Source organism: Pavona decussata, unplaced genomic scaffold, assembly GCF_977016875.1.
Source record: "Pavona decussata unplaced genomic scaffold, jaPavDecu1.1 SCAFFOLD_84, whole genome shotgun sequence".
Taxonomy (NCBI): domain Eukaryota; kingdom Metazoa; phylum Cnidaria; class Anthozoa; order Scleractinia; family Agariciidae; genus Pavona; species Pavona decussata.
Genome location: NW_028145502.1, coordinates 3,115,662 through 3,134,988, shown reverse-complemented (window position 1 = coordinate 3,134,988; position 19,327 = coordinate 3,115,662). Strand labels below are relative to the sequence as shown.

The following is a 19,327-nucleotide window of genomic DNA, read 5'->3' as shown; positions in this document are numbered from 1 at the left end:
GTTTGTTTGTTTTTTATGTCCATTATCTTTTTCATTAAGTTTGTATTTGTTTAAAAAAAGTAATAAAGTTGTTGTTGTTGTTGTTTGCATACTTATCTGCTTATCTGTTTGTTTATTTGTTCACAAGGTACGTTTTTCAATTGTTCGTTATTTGTTTGCACGTTTGGCGATTTAATGCTTTGTTAGCCTGTTCCAAGCATTAATTCACGGTTGAGGGAAACACTTTTGCTAGTCTATTCGAAATTCGTCCCTGTACTAACAACATTGTATATGCTAAGTTTGAAGTTTTTAAAACTTTTCTGTGTGTATTTTATGAGTGTTTTTAGGGTTTCCGTACGCTAAGAATTATGGGTAAAAGTGGCGGCCGCCACCTTTTTCGGTAGGGTGGATTGGGCGCTAGGGAGCGTTCCTAACAGTGTAGATCGCTTTTAAGAGACGTCTGCTTGACTGATTTCGCCGCGACACATTACTTTAAGCAATACAGAACAGAACTCACCCAGCCTGCAGCCATACAATTCCACTCTCATGGAAATATAGCTGTACCATGTCCTAGGATGAATACGAACGTAACGTGTTTTCAGTGAAGGCCTGAACTTGTGAACGACAACGAGATTTCTTTCCATGTTTCCTTGGAAGACCTGAAACAAATAATGGTAATCATCATCACTCAATGGTATTTGTGGACGCCACAAATCCTAAGTCACAGCGTCTATTAATATTATGTAATAAATATTTAGGCAACCGCTTTATAACAACAACCCTTTCACAAGCTGCGATCGTCAGTATCTGTTCAACAGTACAAGACCTCTTACGTATTCTTGATATGGAAATAAAGTTTTTTTTTTTTTTTTTCATTTGTACATTTGTATAACGCATATTTCCATGATCAGGTGATCAAATGCGCTTTACAGTTTAGGGACACACTTTTAAGATCGAATTGGAATTTGGAAATGTTGGTTTTTGAAGAGAGGGGGAAACCGGAGTACCCGGAGAAAAAACCTCTCAGAGCAGAGTAGAGAACCAACAACAAACTCAACCCACATATGACGCCGAGTCCGGGAATCGAACCCAGGCCACATTGGTGGGAGAAGAGTGCTCTCACGGTCTCACCACTGCGCAATCCCTGCTCCCCTAAGAATTCAAAGTAGCAAAGCTTCCTTTACCTTGACCCTTCCTCCTTGCTTAACAGGATAAAATCTGACTCCATTGTTACTGTAGGACACTGTATATGACTTGACCCACTGGTTAGCATCATAGCGACCCTGTGTAGCGATTCTCTTCACTCTTGTGGCCACGCCCAAGTCAATCTGCAACCATTGGTTCCTGTTCCTGTACTTAGCAACCCAGCCTCCTCTTGTGGAGCCGTAGTTTCGCGCCTGCAGTCTGGCGCTCCACGGACCGTAGTAATGGTTGTACATGGAGGAGGCGGTCAACATTCCCCTGGTAACCCGGCTGTCTTGCATTCCCAAGGGTACATCGCACGGATCTGTTTATCATTTTAACATGAGACGGGAGTGTGACGAATTTTTTCTGCTTTTAAAAATGAACGGCAGTTTACAAACGCGAATTTGACACGATTTGAGATGCAACCGTGTGGTTGCACTTAACATCGCTTTCATAATGAGGTTTAAAAAAGCCACTCGGAAATGGCCTACTAATAATAATAATTAATATTTGTATGGCGCAAATTAGCATGTGTATATGATCAAATGCGCCTACTGCACGATTAGTAAATGCTATGCAAAGAGCGTACAATGTCAGAACAGAGCGTACCTTGACGGACGATCGTCCAAGTTACTCGGCATCAATTCGTTAAAAAACGTCGTTGTAAATCGTCTCGTTTTACATCGGCCTTAAGCAGTTGGAAAGCTCCGCACGTGCGTTGCATATCCTTATCACGTTTTAATTAGAAACAGACAAGTTCTGCACGTGCGTTACACTTCCAAATCACGTTTTTAATTAGAGGCAAAAAGTATTGCACGTGAATTGCACGTCCTATTAACGCTTTAATTAGCAACAGACACGTTCTGCATGTGCTTTCCACGTCTTAATCACGTTTTAATTAGCAAGAGAAAAGCTCTGCAGGTGCATTATAAATCTTGATATATTTGCTTCCCCGTATTTTGTAACACACTAATGAAAAGGCCACATTCTAAGTCATTACGAACCACGCGAGCCCGAGGACAATAGCAGCCTCAGAATTTAAAGCGTTTGCATTAAAGTCTGATCAATAAATCAGAACCCTCCTCGTTCTATATATTATAAGCCATTTTTAAGGCTGGTTTTCACTAGCGACGAAGTCGGAGTCGGAGTCGGAGTCGTAAGCGGAGTCGTAAGAGCGCTTATGACCTAGTGAAAATCAAAAATCGGAGTCGTAAGAGCGCTTATGACCTAGTGAAAATCAAAACTCGGAGTCGTAAGAGCGCTTATGACCTAGTGAAAATCAAAAATCGGAGTCGTAAGAGCGCTTATGACCTAGTGAAAATCAAAAATCGGAGTCGTAAGAGCGCTTATGACCTAGTGAAAATCAAAAATCGGAGTCGTAAGCGGAGTCATAAGCGCGACGGAATAGGAGTCAGAAGAATCAGAACGTTTCCATTTTTAACTCGTGAATGCGCGCATGCGCAATGAACGAGTTATAGCGATAGCTGACTCTCGACTTGGTCGGTCGATCAGTCGATCAGTCGGTTTTGTCGTTAACTTTCGGGCGTGCGCAGTGAATGAGTTTTAAATTCAATTAGTGGAAAAAAACACGCGAACATTTGTTGTTCATGGCGCATCAGGAAATTCTTATTCAATATGTAGAGAATAATTTGACGATCATTTAGTGCAAGAATGGCGATTTTTCGTTCAATCTTTGCAAAGTTTCAAGTTTTTTCAGTTTTTCAGAAAGTCCGGGGTCGTAAACTCAATTAGTGAAAAAAAAAAAAAACGTGAAAATTTGTTTCACGACGCGTCAGAATTCTCTCATTCATTCTGTAGAGAATAATTTGACAATCATTTTAGTGTAAGAATGGGGATTTTTCGTTGAATCTGAGCAAAGTTATAGGATTTTTTCGTTTTTTTCTACGAAGTGCGGTTTCTTTCAAGAATTAAAAATAATTTAATTTAAAAATAATTTAATTAAAAAATAATTTTATTTGTCAGTTTTCACGCGAAAGCGGAACGTGCCATGTCACGCATCATTGACGTCGTAAACAAAATTATGCAAATGTCTGGTGAAATGAACACTTTTAAGATCTTGTCAGCTTTCATAGAGGTTTCAAAGGGAAAAAATGTTTCATTTTCGAAATTTACAACTGGTAATTTATGGGAAAGCAAAAGGACGCGGTCGATAAATAATTCTTATTTAGCAAGAGCTTGTCATAGTTCATTATTTTTACTTGAGGATTGCGTGGACTGAACTCCAAAGGAAAAATTTCACGCATTTATGTCGGGCATGAATCGTAATGCGATACTTTGTTGAACATATTTCCCTTTGTGAGATCGGCTTGCCCTACAGTAATTTTGTAATTTTAATTCCCAAAAAAACTTCACTTGCCCATCGGGCAAGTGATGGTTAGAATCCACTAGCCCGATCGCGAAATCCAGTAGCCGCGGACTATCACACGAATTTGCATGACGTAGCTGCACATGGCGTGCTCCTATAAACTTTGAATAAAAAAAACACGTGATATTTTTTAATCGGCGCATCCGAATAATCGGCTTATTCAATCTGTACAGAATAATTTGACAATCATTTTAATAGTACAAGAATGGTCATTTTTCGTTACATAATCGGGCAAAGATATAATTTCTTTTAGCTTTTGAGGAAGTTTCCGTAGCCGTCTAAATTGCAATTACTATGTGTCATCTGCATTCACGAGTTGGCTCACAGGAGCCTTTGATCTTCCGACTCCGTCGCTTACGTTCCGCTCAAGCAAAGCTGTTTTCACTAGATCATAAGCTCTACGCTTCTGATTACGACTCCGACACCGACTCCGACTCCGTCGCTAGTGAAAACCAGCCTTTACAAAACATTTTTAGCAAAGGGCCCGGTTGTTCGAAAGCCGATTAACGCTAATCCCCGGATTAAAAGTTAACCGAGGTTCTCATTTCGCTCGTTAAAATTTTCTTAGAAAGCTAATTTTAAGCTAATGGCAAAGAAAACGCCAAGTCAAAACTGATCGACAAAAACCTTTTCGAAAAATCTTTAATGACTAGTCATTAAACTCGAATCAAAGTTCACGTTAATCCAGGATTAGCTTAATCAAGCTTTGAACAACTCGGCCATGGTGAAAATACGTCCCTTTGTTTGTTTACCGGCTCTTTTTTTTTATCTCTCAAAATAATTTTTAAGTCATTGAAACCTGATTACAAGAAACCAACAACAAAAAAATGTCATCTGTTTATTAGAAGCAAGTTTCACCAAATTCTCGTTGAAATTCGCAAAACGTTAGTGTCAAGTAATATCTACCTTTTAAATGATTTCCTCCTACCGTTTTTGGTTGTAGCGTAAACTCCCCTCGCGGGACCATCTAGCATGAAGCAACTGGAAGCCCTTTTAGCTTCCCCTTGGATGGGATATTGACTTTTGATAAACTACAACTACTTGTGAACAAATTAGCTCAAATATATTCCCAAAGAAAACTGTCCTTACCTGCTCGGCATCCGTACAGCTCGGCTCTCATGCAAATGCGACTTGACCATCCTCTCGGGTGAATACGAACGTAACGCGCTAACAGTGGTGGGTTGATGGCGTGCGTGACAATTGTGTTACGGTCACGGTTTGCTTGGAAGTACTGCAAACGGACAGATAAATTTCGAAATGATATTTTTTTCGTTTGATTAAGATTTCTAACGGCGGCTACGGCCGTATCATTCCATAAGTTATTTCGTCCTCAGATAAGATTCTTCTCAGGACGAGTTTTTTTTTTTACGATGCCTGCTTATTTTTCTCTCACTGTTGGACTGTTTACAAATCTGTACAAAATGAGCTCACCCCTGTCTTCGGTAAAAGAAGCAAATTTCACCCCGGGAAGATAAATCCGTTCATCCCCAATAAATATAAGACTTCACTAAGTCATAAATTTTCCACTGCTGAACGAAACAGTTTTTTTAATAGATATCTCCAGATGAAACGACGTGACACAACGTAAGCAGTGACAGCAGCGAAAAGCAGGTTTTTAACGAAGCAAAAAAACCTTTGTAGTACAGGACAGGACTGAAACAGAAGCACAAGAAAAATGGCCGTTTTCAAAACAAATCGCCACATGATCAGACTAAATTAAACCATCTCAGGATATTCAAAGCAAAACACACAGCTCGCCAGAGTGTAAACATCTAACAGTGATCGCTGACAACAAAACTTTGCCAAAGGTCACGGCGCTTGTGGCTCAAAATGCGACGCCAAAACAACTTAAAATCACCGCATTGCTGCTTATAAACTTCACTTATTTATGGATCAAACCTAGTCAACTGAAAATGATTTCTGTTACATGTAATTATTCCGGGCGGGTGTTATCGCTGAAGTCTGGTCAAGATTATAAAACGTGGAGATCGACACTTCTACGGTTTTAGACCAAATCAAAATCAATTGAAATGAACTCACCGAACATATCTATAGTCCAGGCTTGTAAATGAAACAGTTAAATGCGATTTTCTTCGCATATTTTCATCAGTAAAATATGAGCGGAAGCAGCGATCAAAGATTCATTCAGCCTTGGCGCTTTCCCGCGCACAAGTCACGTGTGTAATGTCACGTCACCGCGTGACACCTTCTCAAATCTGATCAGTCTCTCACGAAAGCAAGCGCCGTTTGCTACATGCCCCGGGGGAGGGGAGAGATACGGACCGGGGTACCCCTATACATAAGAGCTTATAAGCTTTATGGGTATGTGCTACTGGGAAGGGTATGGTTTTCAAGCAGTTTGGTCTGGGATAGGGTATAGAAATAAGAGAGTTCTGGTCTAGAATAGGACTTAATTTTCCAGGAACTGGACAGTCTAGACAGGAGCAATTATGGCACCTGGTCTAAACTAGGTTTCTCAGGAATGGACACTTAAAAAACGTGTTTTAATTGTTGTCGTTGTACGCGTAGAAGATTTCGTTTTAGCTGTTCTGTGATGATGACCGAGCTTCTGGAAAAGAGCAAGTCTGGGATATATGGCGTAGGGATTTTTGGTTATTAGACTAGCAAAGGGTTGCAAACGGTTTAATGTAAGATTTCAGAGTCCCAGCGCCACAACCCACCCTCCACCCCAACCCCAAACCCCTGGGCTGTATGGTTGAAACATTGAGGGTGAAATGTCGAACTTGCTTGAAAGTAAACAGATATACCTACCTTATCTTGGCTCTTAAGCCTGTAGATAGCCCAGTGAGTCCCATCCAAGCTGGTGGAGATAGTATATCGCGTTACCCACTGGTTATAGTCCTGCCGTCCCTGCGTGGCAACTTTAGTGATCCTCATTGGTCGAGACAAGTCAAACTTCATCCATTGATAATGGTTGTTGTATCTTGCGCACCAGGCCCCCGCGTAACCTCCGCGTTTTTTTCGGCCCAGTCTCCCCAGCCAGGCCGCATGCCTGTTGTTCACTTCTGAGGAGGCAGTGATCTTGGAGTTTCTTAGTCGTCCATTTTGTAAGCCAAGAGGCTTGCTACATGCGGATACTAAAATGAAAAAGTTAGAATTAGAACATTATCATTCGTTGGGTAGACATGGCAAAAAGCAGCGAGATGATTTGACCCAACTTCTGTGATAGAGACGCCATTTACGGTTAAGTGAAATAACCCAGTTTCACGGCATCATTGCAAAGTCATTCGAAACGATCCGCCGCGCGCATATAATTCAGTGCACGGGCCCAGGCTACGTTAAAAAGACTGGCAAGTTTCACTAAGTTTGATGACAGCAATGTCAGGGAACTTTACAAAAAAAGGGGCTTTTTGATTGTTTGTTTGTTTGTTTGTTTTAGGCTCTGCGGTGGGCTAGGGCTTATTAGAAGGAAATGCTAATTAGAAGTAATAAGGCCAGGTAAAGTTGAACAAGAGCCACCAATCTTCCTCTTTCAGAGCAAATAGTCCGCAGCGCTAACCTGTTGACCACTCCGCTTACAGTAATTGGAAGATAAGTGCTTAATATAGAAAGTACGATATCTGTATAACGAGTGTAAATTCTGACTTACCATAACAGCCGTACAGCTCAGTTCTCATGGAAATCCAACTATACCAACTTTTTGGATGAATACGAACATATACGGCGCTGAACGGTTTGGTAAAATCATGTTGGACAATGGAGTGCCTGTTGTTGTTTCCACTGAAAACCTGTAAATGGAGGATCACAATGTTTCAAAGGATACTCAGCAACGATAAAGATAACAGCGCTTTTTCACACGGTTTTTACACTGTTATGGATCACAGGGTGGAACGCATGAGACCTGACAAATTCACGATCTACACGGAAGATTTTCGTTTTATCCTTTCCCCGTCTCCAATAGGCTCGATTTCCGCCGCTTCCTCGATCGGATCCGGCTTTCCTCCCCGAGAGCATGGGCTCATTTCCTGAACAGCGGCTGATAATCGACCCTACGTCTACAAGAGTCTAACTAACTTCTAAATCTAAGAATGAACTCTGCAGTCGGGCCATTCAAATGGAAGCAATTGGGAAGCTCTTTCTGGTGCCTTTTTCATTTTGCTGTACAAGGTAGCTCCACCATAGTTAATTGAGGGTCTGGTTATGAAACTTTCTCATGAAAACAATGGTGCTGCAATTTATGTTTGAAGGGCCATGACCCTGCACAATCCTTTGTTTGAATCAGTTCACACTACAGTTGAATATCTTAACACGAACGTTTCTATTGGTCAGTTGCTCCAACATATTTCAAAATCTATTGTCGTCTGTGCACTGTTAAGGCCAAAAATGCTAATAAAAACATATAACAAAGAAATTTCTCGGGCTTCATAACCATTGCCTTTTATTAACTGTGGCTCCACTGACCTTTTGTATCGGTGGTAGATATCATCAAGGATGATAATTCAAATGAAAGCTAATGAACAGTACCTTCATATTGTACAAGGTGATAATAACTTTAGAAAATTAAGTCTGTGGATGAAACTCTAGTGTAACCATTCAAACCAAAACTACCGTGCGTTTCTTTCCTGTTGCACTCCAAGTTAGATTTGCAAGAAAGAGAGTTTGCACGATTGATGAAATCCTAAAATTTTACCATTCAAAAGTGTACACAAACGAAATTGGGCCATTTTTTGCTAGTTTTAAAGATGACGGTTAATTTTAAAGTTAAAGTATTGGGATCATTTTCACCTTTGGTCCAATATGGCCCCTAATTTGAAAATGCAATCCACTGCACCAAAAAAGATGGCGACTGGTAAATTTACCCATAATTCTAAGCGTGCGAAATCCCTAAAAACGCTCATAAAAACGCATGGAAAAGTTGTAAAAACTCCAAAGCTAGCATACACAATGCTGTTAGTACAGGGACGAATTTCGCCAAAAGATATGGCTTTATGTACCTATTGGCTGTGGTAGATTCGCAAGGTATTGTGGTAAAATGTGCAGACGCCTTCTTTTTCCGTACGGCGGATTAAATAAATAAAAAAATAATTAAATCACTTTATTTAAGTGTCAACGTATTTAGCGCAGAGCACTAATTGGGGACACTATCCAGATCGAATTGGAATTTAGAAATGTTGGTTTTAGAGGAGAGGGGAAAACCGGAGTACCCGGAGAAAAACCTCTCGGAGCAAGTACAAGACTAACAACAAACTCAACCCACATATGACTCAAAGTCCGGGAATCGAACCCGGGCCACCCTGGTGGGAGGCTAGTGCTCTCACCACTGCGCCATCCCTGCTACCCTTAAAGCATTGCCATCACTCTCACCTTTGTTCCTCGTCCCTCACGGTAATACCGGAAGTTGGTCGAGTCCGGGCTGTAAGAGACAGTATATCGTCTGACCCACTGATTGGCGTCCTGTCTTCCTTGAGTGGCAATCCCCGTCACCTTGGCAACCCCAACGAAGCTCACTTGGAACCATTGGTTATGGTTTCTGGTCCGCACGCTCCATGACCAGCGGTGATTCAACCTTCCATGCCATGGCGACAGGTGAGCGTTGTAGTAAGTCGAAGCTGATAGATGGCCGTCAGTGATACGTTTGTCTTCAAGACCGAGTGGAAGGGAGCAGCCGCCTATGGAAAGAGTAAGTAAAAAGAAAAATGTAAGTTCGTCACTTAACTTTGTGCTATGAAAAGTGTTAAGATTGGACTTAGTTTTTACGGTCTCTGACATACCATCTACGTTTGCCCTTTTCCTGGGTTGCAGTTAGGGACAACAAGAGATAGAAAATAAGCATGAAACTCGCGGAAACTTTGTGTCCCTAGTACCCATTCCCTCTCTCTTCCAAGCCCCTGGGATTCACTTTGGTGATCAACTTTCGTTTTGCTTTCAGAGAGCATGTGGCAGGTTACATCTTCTTGGAGGCGAACACATTATAAGATAATAGATGGAACTAGTGTTTTGTGAATTCGCATCCTACATTCACCGGATTAGCTAGCTATTTTAGTTAAAGAGACTACATGTAAGAAGCAGTGCTGTAATTACTTTATTGCGCGAAATTTTCACCGTGAAAAATCTCTTTGAAATGGTTCCAATTTTTATGATCTGAGAATTCGGAAATTTTTTCAACAAGTTACCGAAATTCATGGAATTTTCTTGTCACGGAGTATTTTATATTGATACATAATTGTTTTTTTTTTTTTTGTTTTTTTTTTTTGCTTTTCTGATCTTCGGACAGATAAAAGCACAGTTTCCGCCGGAGGTCGAACATGTTAAACGTTCATGCATATTCACAGTAACGTTGACAATTTCTAATATATACCTGCAGAGCATCCATAAAACTCCAATCTCATAGAGATGTATCTGTACCAGCCCCATGGATGAACCCTGACGTAGCGAGCCTTGATTCGTGGAAACAAACGATGCTGTACCACACTGTTTTGGTCTCTGTTTCCTGTGAAGTACTGTTAAAATAAAAGATGATGGAATAGTCCTTCAGTTGCACAATTAAGAGTGATTCGCGCCGATCTCTGAAGGCGTTACTTCTTTTAGGATTAGCCAGGGATTTGTAGATTTGAGATTTTATTTGCACCAGATTTGCAGCTTTCTTTCTTCAAAGGTGTGTTCGGGAAGCGTCAGCCATACAATCGTAATCAACTGAAATTACCGTTCATTAGAAACACAAGTTATTATTTACATCAGTTCGCTAAGGAGACGGGATTCGAAACAGTTGAAATACTTACAATTTGTGTTCATCAATCCTTGAAATCCCTTTCGTTTTGAACTTTTCGCTTCGCGATTAAAACATGTCGTTACAAGTCTAAATGTTATTTGAAATTGTCACCTGACCTGACTTTCCCGCCTCGCGAATTCGAGGCGATACTGAATAACTAACAACAATATATGCAAATTTACGAAATTTTTATCTGCACGAATCAAAGTGTAAATCAAAGAGCGTAGTGTAATCAAACACGTTAACATGCGTGCTTAATAAAATTATTAAAAGCATGCTGCTGTTGCCAAACCTAAGGGTCAGTGCACGCCTCATTAACCCCAAAAGCACCCACTATTTTCTCGCTAGCCTACGAGCAAGCTCTCTGGGAGAGGGAAGAGGAGAGATGGAGCGAGATCTGTTCTCCCCTTCCCCCTCCCTCCCGCTCCCCCCGAGAGCTTACTTGCAGGCACAGTTTTCACGCGGAAGAAGCGAGTCAATAACATGAAGGAAAACCCTTGATGCAGGTAGTCACGGTGGCCTCGTTAGCGCAGTAGGCAGCGCGTCAGTCTCATAATCCAAAGTAGTAATCTGAAGGTCGTGAGTTCGATCCTCACACGGGGCAAACCTTTTTTTTTCCTATCTGTTCTTCTTCTTTTTCATTTTCTCCTCCCACCACACAAATCCCACTTCATTATTTTTTTTCATATTCATTTGGCTTTTTGAATTAGAAACCACAGTACCATTTAGGGGAAGTCTCTTGTTCAATTCAATCGCAATCATTTTAAGCTAGCTACTCACTTTTCTATTGCTATTGATTTTATACTCGGCGAAGTGCGCTCCGTCTTGACTGTAAGACAGATAATACTGAGTCACCCATTGATTCGTGTCTTGTCGTCCCTGAGTCGCAATCTTCACCACTCGCATCGCGCGGCGAAAATCAACCTGCAGCCACTGGTAACGAGTGTTGTGGCGCGCGGTCCAAGCCCCCACCCGCGCTCCTCTGCGCCGGAAGTGAAGTCTAGCGTTTGATGGACCGTGATTCGTGTCCCAGCTGGAGGACGCTGACAGCTGGTAAGATTTCAAACGGCCGTTTTGCAGTCCAAGAGGCTGGTTGCAGCGTTTTCCTGCAATTGCGCAAATTAGAAGTTGAACAGATTGATAAGAATAATAAAAAAACGTAAATCTTGTATCAAATGACAACGTTCATGATCGATGACATCAGTCGACGACATATAAAGGCAATAGCTCCTGTCAATATAACTGAATAGTCTGAATATAAAAATATGTTTTTGTTGAAATCTTTGTCCTTGTTTCGATAACGATAATCCTTTAACTCACAAGCGCACTTGATAAAGAAACTGTTGACACTTCCAACGTTCAAGCCAACTATTAGCCTGCGAGCAAGCTCTCTTGGGGGTGGGGGCCCCTCCCGTCCCCCACCCCCAAGAGAGCTTGCTCGCAGGCTAGCCAACTATCAACGTGGCCTTAGTGCTAATTCCAGTTGCTACAAGTTACAACAGCACGCATGTGCGGCATTTGTGCATTTATCAAACACAAGTCTTTCTATACTTCTTGATCTCTTAGTCGGCAATCGTCACATGCTATGTAAACTACAAGACAAGCCATTTATCATTCGTAAGATTTAAGGATTAATCTCGTATGTTTAAAGGTCCAATAACTTAACGGGGCTCTAAAATACTTTATGTACAGTTAACCGCAATTGTTATCGATTTTTAAAATCTTTGTAATTTTATGGAACACATCGGGAAAGTTTACACAGAAAATTGTCTAAACGATAAAAAAAAATGGATAACAATTCGAAAAAGAATAGAATACTCGCCGGGGTCAATAGACAAGCACGGGACAAAAGCTATAAAGAAAGATACTCCTAAGCTTCAATACTTAAAACATCTCTTACTCAAACTACCACACTAGACAAATAACTGGTACATCTTTGATTAAGAACGTTAACTGCAGGTGTACGTCTTACCGTAGACACAACCATAGAATTCCACTCTCATGCCAGGATAAGAGTACCAAGAGACGGGATGTACTCTGAAGTACCTTCCATACAATGGACGAGCAAACTTGTGTTGAACGATGATGTATCTGTCGTTGTTGCCAGAGAACATCTAGAAACAAGATATATACATGCACATTAGCCAATTTACTACTGGCGCGAAACACAGTCCGTCTTTAATCTTTATGGAATTCATGCGAAATAGTTTTATGTTCATAAATGAACATAAGGAGTTTTCCACGAGATTTGAAGACCTAGTTGGGGTAACTAACACTTGGAAATTAAAATTTAATATTACTATATATTTAATCTTTGAGTTTTGCAGAAATCGATGGAAAATCTCCATGAAATTGCAGCGACAATCGCGAATTAAAAATTGTTGCAAAATTGCCTTGACCAAAACTGAATCGAAATCACCTATACAAATTCATTTGGTCTTAGAGCAGTTTTTGTTTCAATTGAGTATCAGAAAGCCAAAATCAAAGTGATTACTTCGGCCAATCGCAATAGACGTAAACAACACAATGAGCCAATTAGAATTCGAAGGAAACATTTGTAACCGGCGCCAAGCGCGGGAAAACGCGGGTGGGCAAGTAATTGTTTTTGGTTTTCCTTCTCATTGGTTAAGAAATTGGCGCGAGTTTTGGTAACCAATCACAAAGCGTAATAAGGCCAAAGAAAGTCACTCTACATGAAAACCTTTCACTTCGTTATTTTCGTTAGTGAAACTCAGTAGTTACGAAATAAAAACACCTACCTTTGTTGCCCTGCCCTCGCGGTACGGGACAAATCGGTTTTTATTTTTCGCATACTTGATATAATACTTCTTAACCCAGTAATTGGTGTTGTACAATCCCTGTGTTGCTACACGGGTCACTTTCGTCATGGCCAGAAAGTCTATCTGCAGCCATGGGCGTCTGTCGTTTCGTTTCGGCCACCAGCCGGATCGCGGCTTGTTCAGTCTGCCGTTCCATGGACGGTAATGATTGTTCCAATAGGAGGAAGCAGTCATGACTTGATCTGCTACACGGCCATCTTCGATGCCGAGAGGCATGTCACAGCGATCTGTTAAATATAATTCAAAAACTCATTAATAATTCATAAGCCCATTGACCTATCAAATGGTCGATAATAAATCACGCGCAGTGACTTTGTATCGATAAACCTCCTCCTTATTAGTAAGCGGTGTTTTATCAGCTGATTAGCCACTCCTCATTAGTACGTGGTGTTTTTCTCGTACGCTAATTTCCAATTAACGTTCACAAAAGCATAATCGTTATGAACTCTATTGACACACGCTTTTCCAGGAATGTTTTTGAAGCTGTTCAAAAAACTCGCAGCACGTGCTCGCTTTTTAAACATGACATAAAAGCAAGATCAAATCTAACCTGCTCAACTGTTCATGGAATAATTAACCGAGCCCAAAAGTCACATCTCCCTGAATATGAAACAGGTTCATTATTTTTGGATGGGAGACATGTTCGCCTCGTTAGCGCAGTAGGCAGCGCGTCAGTCTCATAATCCAAAGTAGAAATCTGAAGGTCGTGAGTTCGATCCTCACACGGGGCAACAATTTTTTTTGTATTGTTAAAAGTGCTAAGAACTCTTTTTCAGATATTGCCACATACATGGCAATATCTGATATCATTTTACTGTACGTGTTTTAACGTCACTTTACGCATTCATTCATACCGTGAATTCAGAATATAAGCTTTTCGAGAGAGGCTTGTTATTGGAGGGAATTTTGCATTTCAAGACTGGTTGGGTTTGACCATAAAATCAACTTGAAACTTTTAAACGGGTAACCCAAACAGTTCCTGGACGTATGTCTGAAAGGCCTATCATTTAAGGGATTTTATTGGCTGAGATTTAGGGACGTTTACGTGGGTGTGCCATACTTACGAGGGGTGGGGTGGGATGGGATATATTCCGCGGAATTTCACAACACATCCATCCATCCCGTACTACCCACTCACCCTGAGTGTTCTCTTTAAAGATATCTGCTTGTTTAGTTTGACCCCAAGCCTGTATTAATCGGTCGATACTTACTCTGCATCCAGAAAATATATCTCCATGAAACTGGATCACTATTACGTTAGTACAATAATTCCACACTTCTCCTTGTCAGTAGTTTTGTTTCAGGCTGTTAAATCGACTTACATATATAGCTTTCAAAAACTGAAGATACAACACTTACTCCATGGGGCTCCGTATAACTCGATTCTCATCGCAATGCGTGACCGCCAGCCTCTTGGCCAGATACGAACGTATCTGGCAAAAATCGCAGGTCTGAAAGCGTGCGTCCGGATGGAGAATTGGTCATAGTTGCCTTGGAATTGCTGGAGAAGAGAAAGAAATCACTGCTTCTTAATATTGTTTGAAAAATCAACCTTTGCATTCCTGGTCAAATTATAAAAATATATAGAAATATAAGAATTATAGAGCAAACCTTGTCTAAATGTAAGATATTTGTTTGCTTTATCTCGGTGACTTTACAAGTTACAGCAACGTAATGTGTGCTGGTTCCTCAATGACTTTGCACCAAGTTAATGAGTTCGTCTCATTAAGCTTTCAGATGTTTACTCGCATAATGCGAAGCAGATCAGAACTGTGACATAGACATTCCTACATACAGAGCGTACGAAGTACGTATAACAACAAACAACAACAACAATTTATTATAAGAGAAGACTTATTACAATATTAGATACCCACAATTAGCAAGGGCTATTCGAGGTGAGTAGCATTGATAGTTAGATAGTACGAAGTTCATTTTCTACCGATGCTTTGAATATTAATATCGCGCAATTTACTTTACGCTGCTGTCAAGCTGTGTAACAACACTTCTCAGAATGATTCTGACAGATTTCCTAGAATAACCTGCAGTTGTTTGTTTGTTCATTTGTTTTTTTTTGTTTGACTTTGTTTTTTTGTTTTTGTTATGTTTTGCTTTGTTTTTTGTTTTTCTTTTTGATCACTTTGAAAAGTCAGGAACAAATAGCTTGTTTATATAGAGTAAAGTCGTCCGGGATAGAAGGTTCATGAACCTGCCTAACTACCGTACTTAAGCTACCATTGGAACGCTAACACACATTTCATACATTTCTGTGCAAAACACAGCGAAGATTGTCGTAAAACCTTTTCTTTGTCTGTTTTGTTAGATCGTAGATCCGGGCAGTAAACTTTTGATTGGCTTTAATTTTGATCTTGCTTTAATTTTAACAGATCGATTTATAAATTAATGTTAGCGACTTAGTATGTTTCTCGCGACAAAACGTTCACATGACAAGCTCGAAGTTGGCCCTCTAACAGTGTGAACCACCAGGTGGAGTCACTGTAAGAGTTACAATAAATTACAAATCCTACCTTCACAGCGTTCCACCAATGCCTCACTTTAGCAAAGTAGACTCCATCTGAACTGTACAGAACATAATAAGCGGTCACCCATTGGCTTGAATCTTGTCTTCCTTGAGTTTCAATTCCAGTAACCTTCATCGTGCGTCTGAGGTCAACTTGCAACCATTGATTGTGATTATTGTATCTGCTTACCCATGCACCAACGTAACGGCCGCGCCTGATTCGGCGAAGTCTGGCAAGCCACGGCGCGTGGTAATTATTCAAGAACGAAGAGGCGGTGATCGCACGGTTCTTGATCTTACCGTTTTTCATGCCGACAGGATTTGCGCTGAAACGAGCTGTTGATAGGAAAAGAAAGGGTTGAATATAAAGACGACCAAAGGACAGATTGCGAACCTAAAGCTGCGCTCCTCAAAATTCGTTTGGTTCATCGTCCCCTTTTCGCGACACTGGAGGGGTTAACCAGTTTAATTTCAGCCATTCGTTGCGGTGAAATGTAACAGGTTGCGTACAATGAAAATCTACAAAAGTTTACTTAAGAGGACTGTAAGTTTCGACTGCTTTAATAAGTTTTTGGGCGCTCTCGGCTCATTTAGGCTTCAAATGTAACTTCGTGCAGTGACATCACCTTGTAACACTTGCCGGCTACCGTCCCAGGCTTCGCGCGGGGCGGACAACGAGTCCCCTGTTTCAGGCCTCGCGCGGAAAACAAAGCAAGAGAAAACGCTTACCTCCTCCATAGTAGCACCCATAAATCTCCACCCGCATGGCGACGTAGCTGCGGTACCTCTTTGGATGAAATCGAACGTACTTGGCTCTGATTGGTGGAGCGAGCTCGTGCGAAACAACTGAATAGCGATTATAGTTTCCGCGAAACAACTAAACGAAGCAAGAAAATACATTTTGGTGAGAAACGCACGGCCTTAGAGGGCGCTTTTAAAATTGATAATAGGGGGATTTAGAATCACTTTCATTGCGAACGGCAAACGACAGAAATGGCCACGTGACCATGTTTATCCTACATTTGCTGTTTACTGTTTTCAGTTTCACAGCAAAATTTAGGAAGCTTTGCGTTAGTGTGAAAGGCCAGAATTGTTTTGCGTTCGTTTCTACAAGAAGACATACACGCATATCTCACGTTTGCCGTTTGCCACCCAGTGGAGTCAAATATAACGTTGTGTAATGCCAACTTTTGAGTCACTGTGAACAATGAAAGCCGTTAAGACGTATTATCCTGTAGTGCTGTTTATTATACTGTTAAAGGTGATTCAGACTTAAGAGTCTCTAGAAGAAATCCTAAAGTGTGACCATTCAAATGAAAGCTACTGAGCAGTACTTTCCTGTGGTGCTGTTTATTATACTGTTTGAGGTGGCTCTAACTTTTGAGTCTGTGGACGAAATCCTAAAGTGTGACCATTCAAATGAAAACTACTGAGCAGTACTTTCCTGTGGTACTGTTTATTATGCTGTGCAAGGTGGTTCTAACTTTTGACTCTGTGTATGAAATCCTAAAGTGTGACCATTCAAATGAAGGCTGCTAAGCAGTTTTTTCCTATAGTGTAGCGTCTTAACTTGATGGACTCAGTTGGTCTAGTTTACATTGTGCATCCAGGAGCTCTTGGGGCAGGGGCAAGGGAAGCTACATAGGTCAGCGCGAGGCGTTGTGGCTTCGTAACCTACTCTTTCTCCAACTCCCCCTTTGCTTGCCCCTACTCCTGGCTACACAAAACTAAATTTTGTTTAGTCTTCGTTTCATCTCATTAAAGCAACTCTTGCTTTTGGTATCAAATAATGTTATCAGAATTAATTTTTTTGGATCTATATTCTTCATGAATACATAAAAGTGTTCAGTCCACATGTCCACAAGAAGTGCACGTAAGTCACATACCTTACTCCGTCCATACTCGAGATACACTTTGAATGCTTTTCCATTCATGCTGTACGATACAGTGTAACTTGTTACCCATTGGTAAGAATCGTACCGGCCCTGTGTAGCCACGCCTGTAACTTTGGCCGGCCGTCCCAGTTCCACCTGTAGCCACTGGTGTGCGTTTCTGTACTTTGCTACCCAGGCCCCTGAGCGGCTGTGTCCTGACGGCTGGTTAATTCGCGCGCGTTCTGGGCCATGGTTGTAGTTGTAAGAAGAAGAAGCTCGCAGTGCACCGTTGGGGATGCGATAGTCTTCCAAACCAAGAGGCATCTTACAACGATCTTGAAAGAAATGATAGAGATGTCTAACAATATAATAAAGGGCACTAAGATTTGGCTACAAAATACAAACAAAGTAAGTCAGGGTACCTTTAGTCATGGAGTGTATTGTGTTAACCTGTATCGCTTTCATTTTGCTGTATGCTTTACATGCTAAGATAATCCTAAAGTTTGAATTTTTGGTATAAATCAAAAAGTGTGTCATTTCAATGTTTGTTATTGTGAATGGGATCGTAAATCAACATGACGAATAAAAGCTATGAAGGAACTCCCTTGTGTGTTTTTTATGCTTCAAAGTGATTCCACTCGGTTGATGAAATGCTCAATGAAACAAAGCTATTGAGTCTGTTTAGGTGTTTTTTCCTGTAGTACTATTTCAGTGTTAAACTGTACAAGATAGATCAACCTTTAGACGAAAAGATTTAATGATAACTGTTGATCACAAACCTGTCAGGCATCCATAGAACTCGGCTCGCATGGAGATGCGACTGTACCATCCCCAGGGCATTATACGAATGAACCTCGCTTTGATGTGAGGTGCCAGCGGGTGAGATACCACTGTGTTTTGATCCCGATTTCCAGAGAAATACTATTAAGGATAAATCAAGAAAAAAAGTGAATTTACTTTGAAGGTTTACGCTCTTCTTGTTTGCAACATGATCGCTTTGTCAACTGCTAATTGATTGATTGATTGGCTGACTGACTGACTGACTGACTGACTGACTGACTGACTGACTGATTGATTGACTGACTGACGGGCTGACTGATCAATTGATTGATTGATTGATTGATTGATTGATTGATTGATTGATTGATTGATTGATTGATTGATTGATTGATTGATTGATTGATTGATTGATTGATTGATTGATTGGTTGATTATTGGTTGGTTGGTTGGTTGGTTGGTTGGTTGGTTGATTAATTGGTTGATTATTGGTTGGTTGGTTGGTTGGTTGGTTGGTTGGTTGGTTGGTTGGTTGATTATTAGTTGGTTGGTTGGTTGGTTGGTTGATTGGTTGGTTGGTTGGTTGAGTAGGTGATAGATGAATGGATGGATGGATGTTTAAAAGGAAATAAGTTGCCAAATAAATTTAAAAACGAAATTTCTTTCTGTTCAAAATTGGGTCAAACTTGAAATTGTCTGGAAAAACGTTTCTTGGAAGCTTATTAGCACGACGAATACGGCACCTTTCTCGAGAATTTCTGTTTATAGTCAACGAAGTGAATTCCGTCCAAGGAATGTCTCAGGTAGTACTGAGTGACCCACTGTCTGGAATCCTGTCTTCCTTGTGTTGCGACTCTTACAATTAGGGCCGCTCTTGAAAAGTCAACCTGTACAGGAAAAAAGGAAGCATTTCTCAAAGAGGGTACCATGGAGCTACTACCATGGTTAAAACGTTTGGGGCACTTTGTGTTTTACTACTTACATCCTTTCATGATGAATGTCGCGTCTAAGGAGCTCATTTCTCGAAACTCCAGA

The 19,327-nt window shown here is 40.9% G+C and overlaps 1 protein-coding gene and 2 non-coding genes across 4 annotated transcripts in view; 2 read left to right on the top strand and 1 right to left on the bottom strand.

Annotated features, from left to right (window-relative positions):
* Positions 1 to 19,327, bottom strand: part of LOC146475456 (uncharacterized) — a 186,597-nt gene that overhangs the window by 166,559 nt on the left and 711 nt on the right. The window contains exons 2-17 of one of the 2 annotated variants that reach the window (XM_085115884.1): positions 19,036 to 19,179; positions 18,295 to 18,436; positions 17,528 to 17,850; positions 16,371 to 16,518; positions 15,649 to 15,977; positions 14,480 to 14,621; positions 13,040 to 13,347; positions 12,253 to 12,394; positions 11,061 to 11,386; positions 9,870 to 10,011; positions 8,876 to 9,180; positions 7,161 to 7,299; positions 6,323 to 6,648; positions 4,640 to 4,781; positions 1,164 to 1,486; positions 497 to 638 (exon numbers count right to left, since the gene is read on the bottom strand). In XM_085115884.1, coding sequence (XP_084972010.1) covers positions 497 to 638; positions 1,164 to 1,486; positions 4,640 to 4,781; positions 6,323 to 6,648; positions 7,161 to 7,299; positions 8,876 to 9,180; positions 9,870 to 10,011; positions 11,061 to 11,386; positions 12,253 to 12,394; positions 13,040 to 13,347; positions 14,480 to 14,621; positions 15,649 to 15,977; positions 16,371 to 16,518; positions 17,528 to 17,850; positions 18,295 to 18,436; positions 19,036 to 19,179 — 3,523 coding nt within the window. Of the gene's footprint in view, positions 1 to 496; positions 639 to 1,163; positions 1,487 to 4,639; positions 4,782 to 5,590; positions 5,690 to 6,322; positions 6,649 to 7,160; positions 7,300 to 8,875; positions 9,181 to 9,869; positions 10,012 to 11,060; positions 11,387 to 12,252; positions 12,395 to 13,039; positions 13,348 to 14,479; positions 14,622 to 15,648; positions 15,978 to 16,370; positions 16,519 to 17,527; positions 17,851 to 18,294; positions 18,437 to 19,035; positions 19,180 to 19,327 lie in introns of those variants that run through there. The other variant, XM_085115885.1, reaches the window with a different exon arrangement.
* Trnam-cau (transfer RNA methionine (anticodon CAU)) lies at positions 10,799 to 10,884 on the top strand. Its single transcript is given in 2 exon segments — positions 10,799 to 10,835; positions 10,849 to 10,884. It is a non-coding gene; the product is annotated as a tRNA-Met (tRNA).
* Positions 13,766 to 13,851, top strand: Trnam-cau (transfer RNA methionine (anticodon CAU)). Its single transcript is given in 2 exon segments — positions 13,766 to 13,802; positions 13,816 to 13,851. It is a non-coding gene; the product is annotated as a tRNA-Met (tRNA).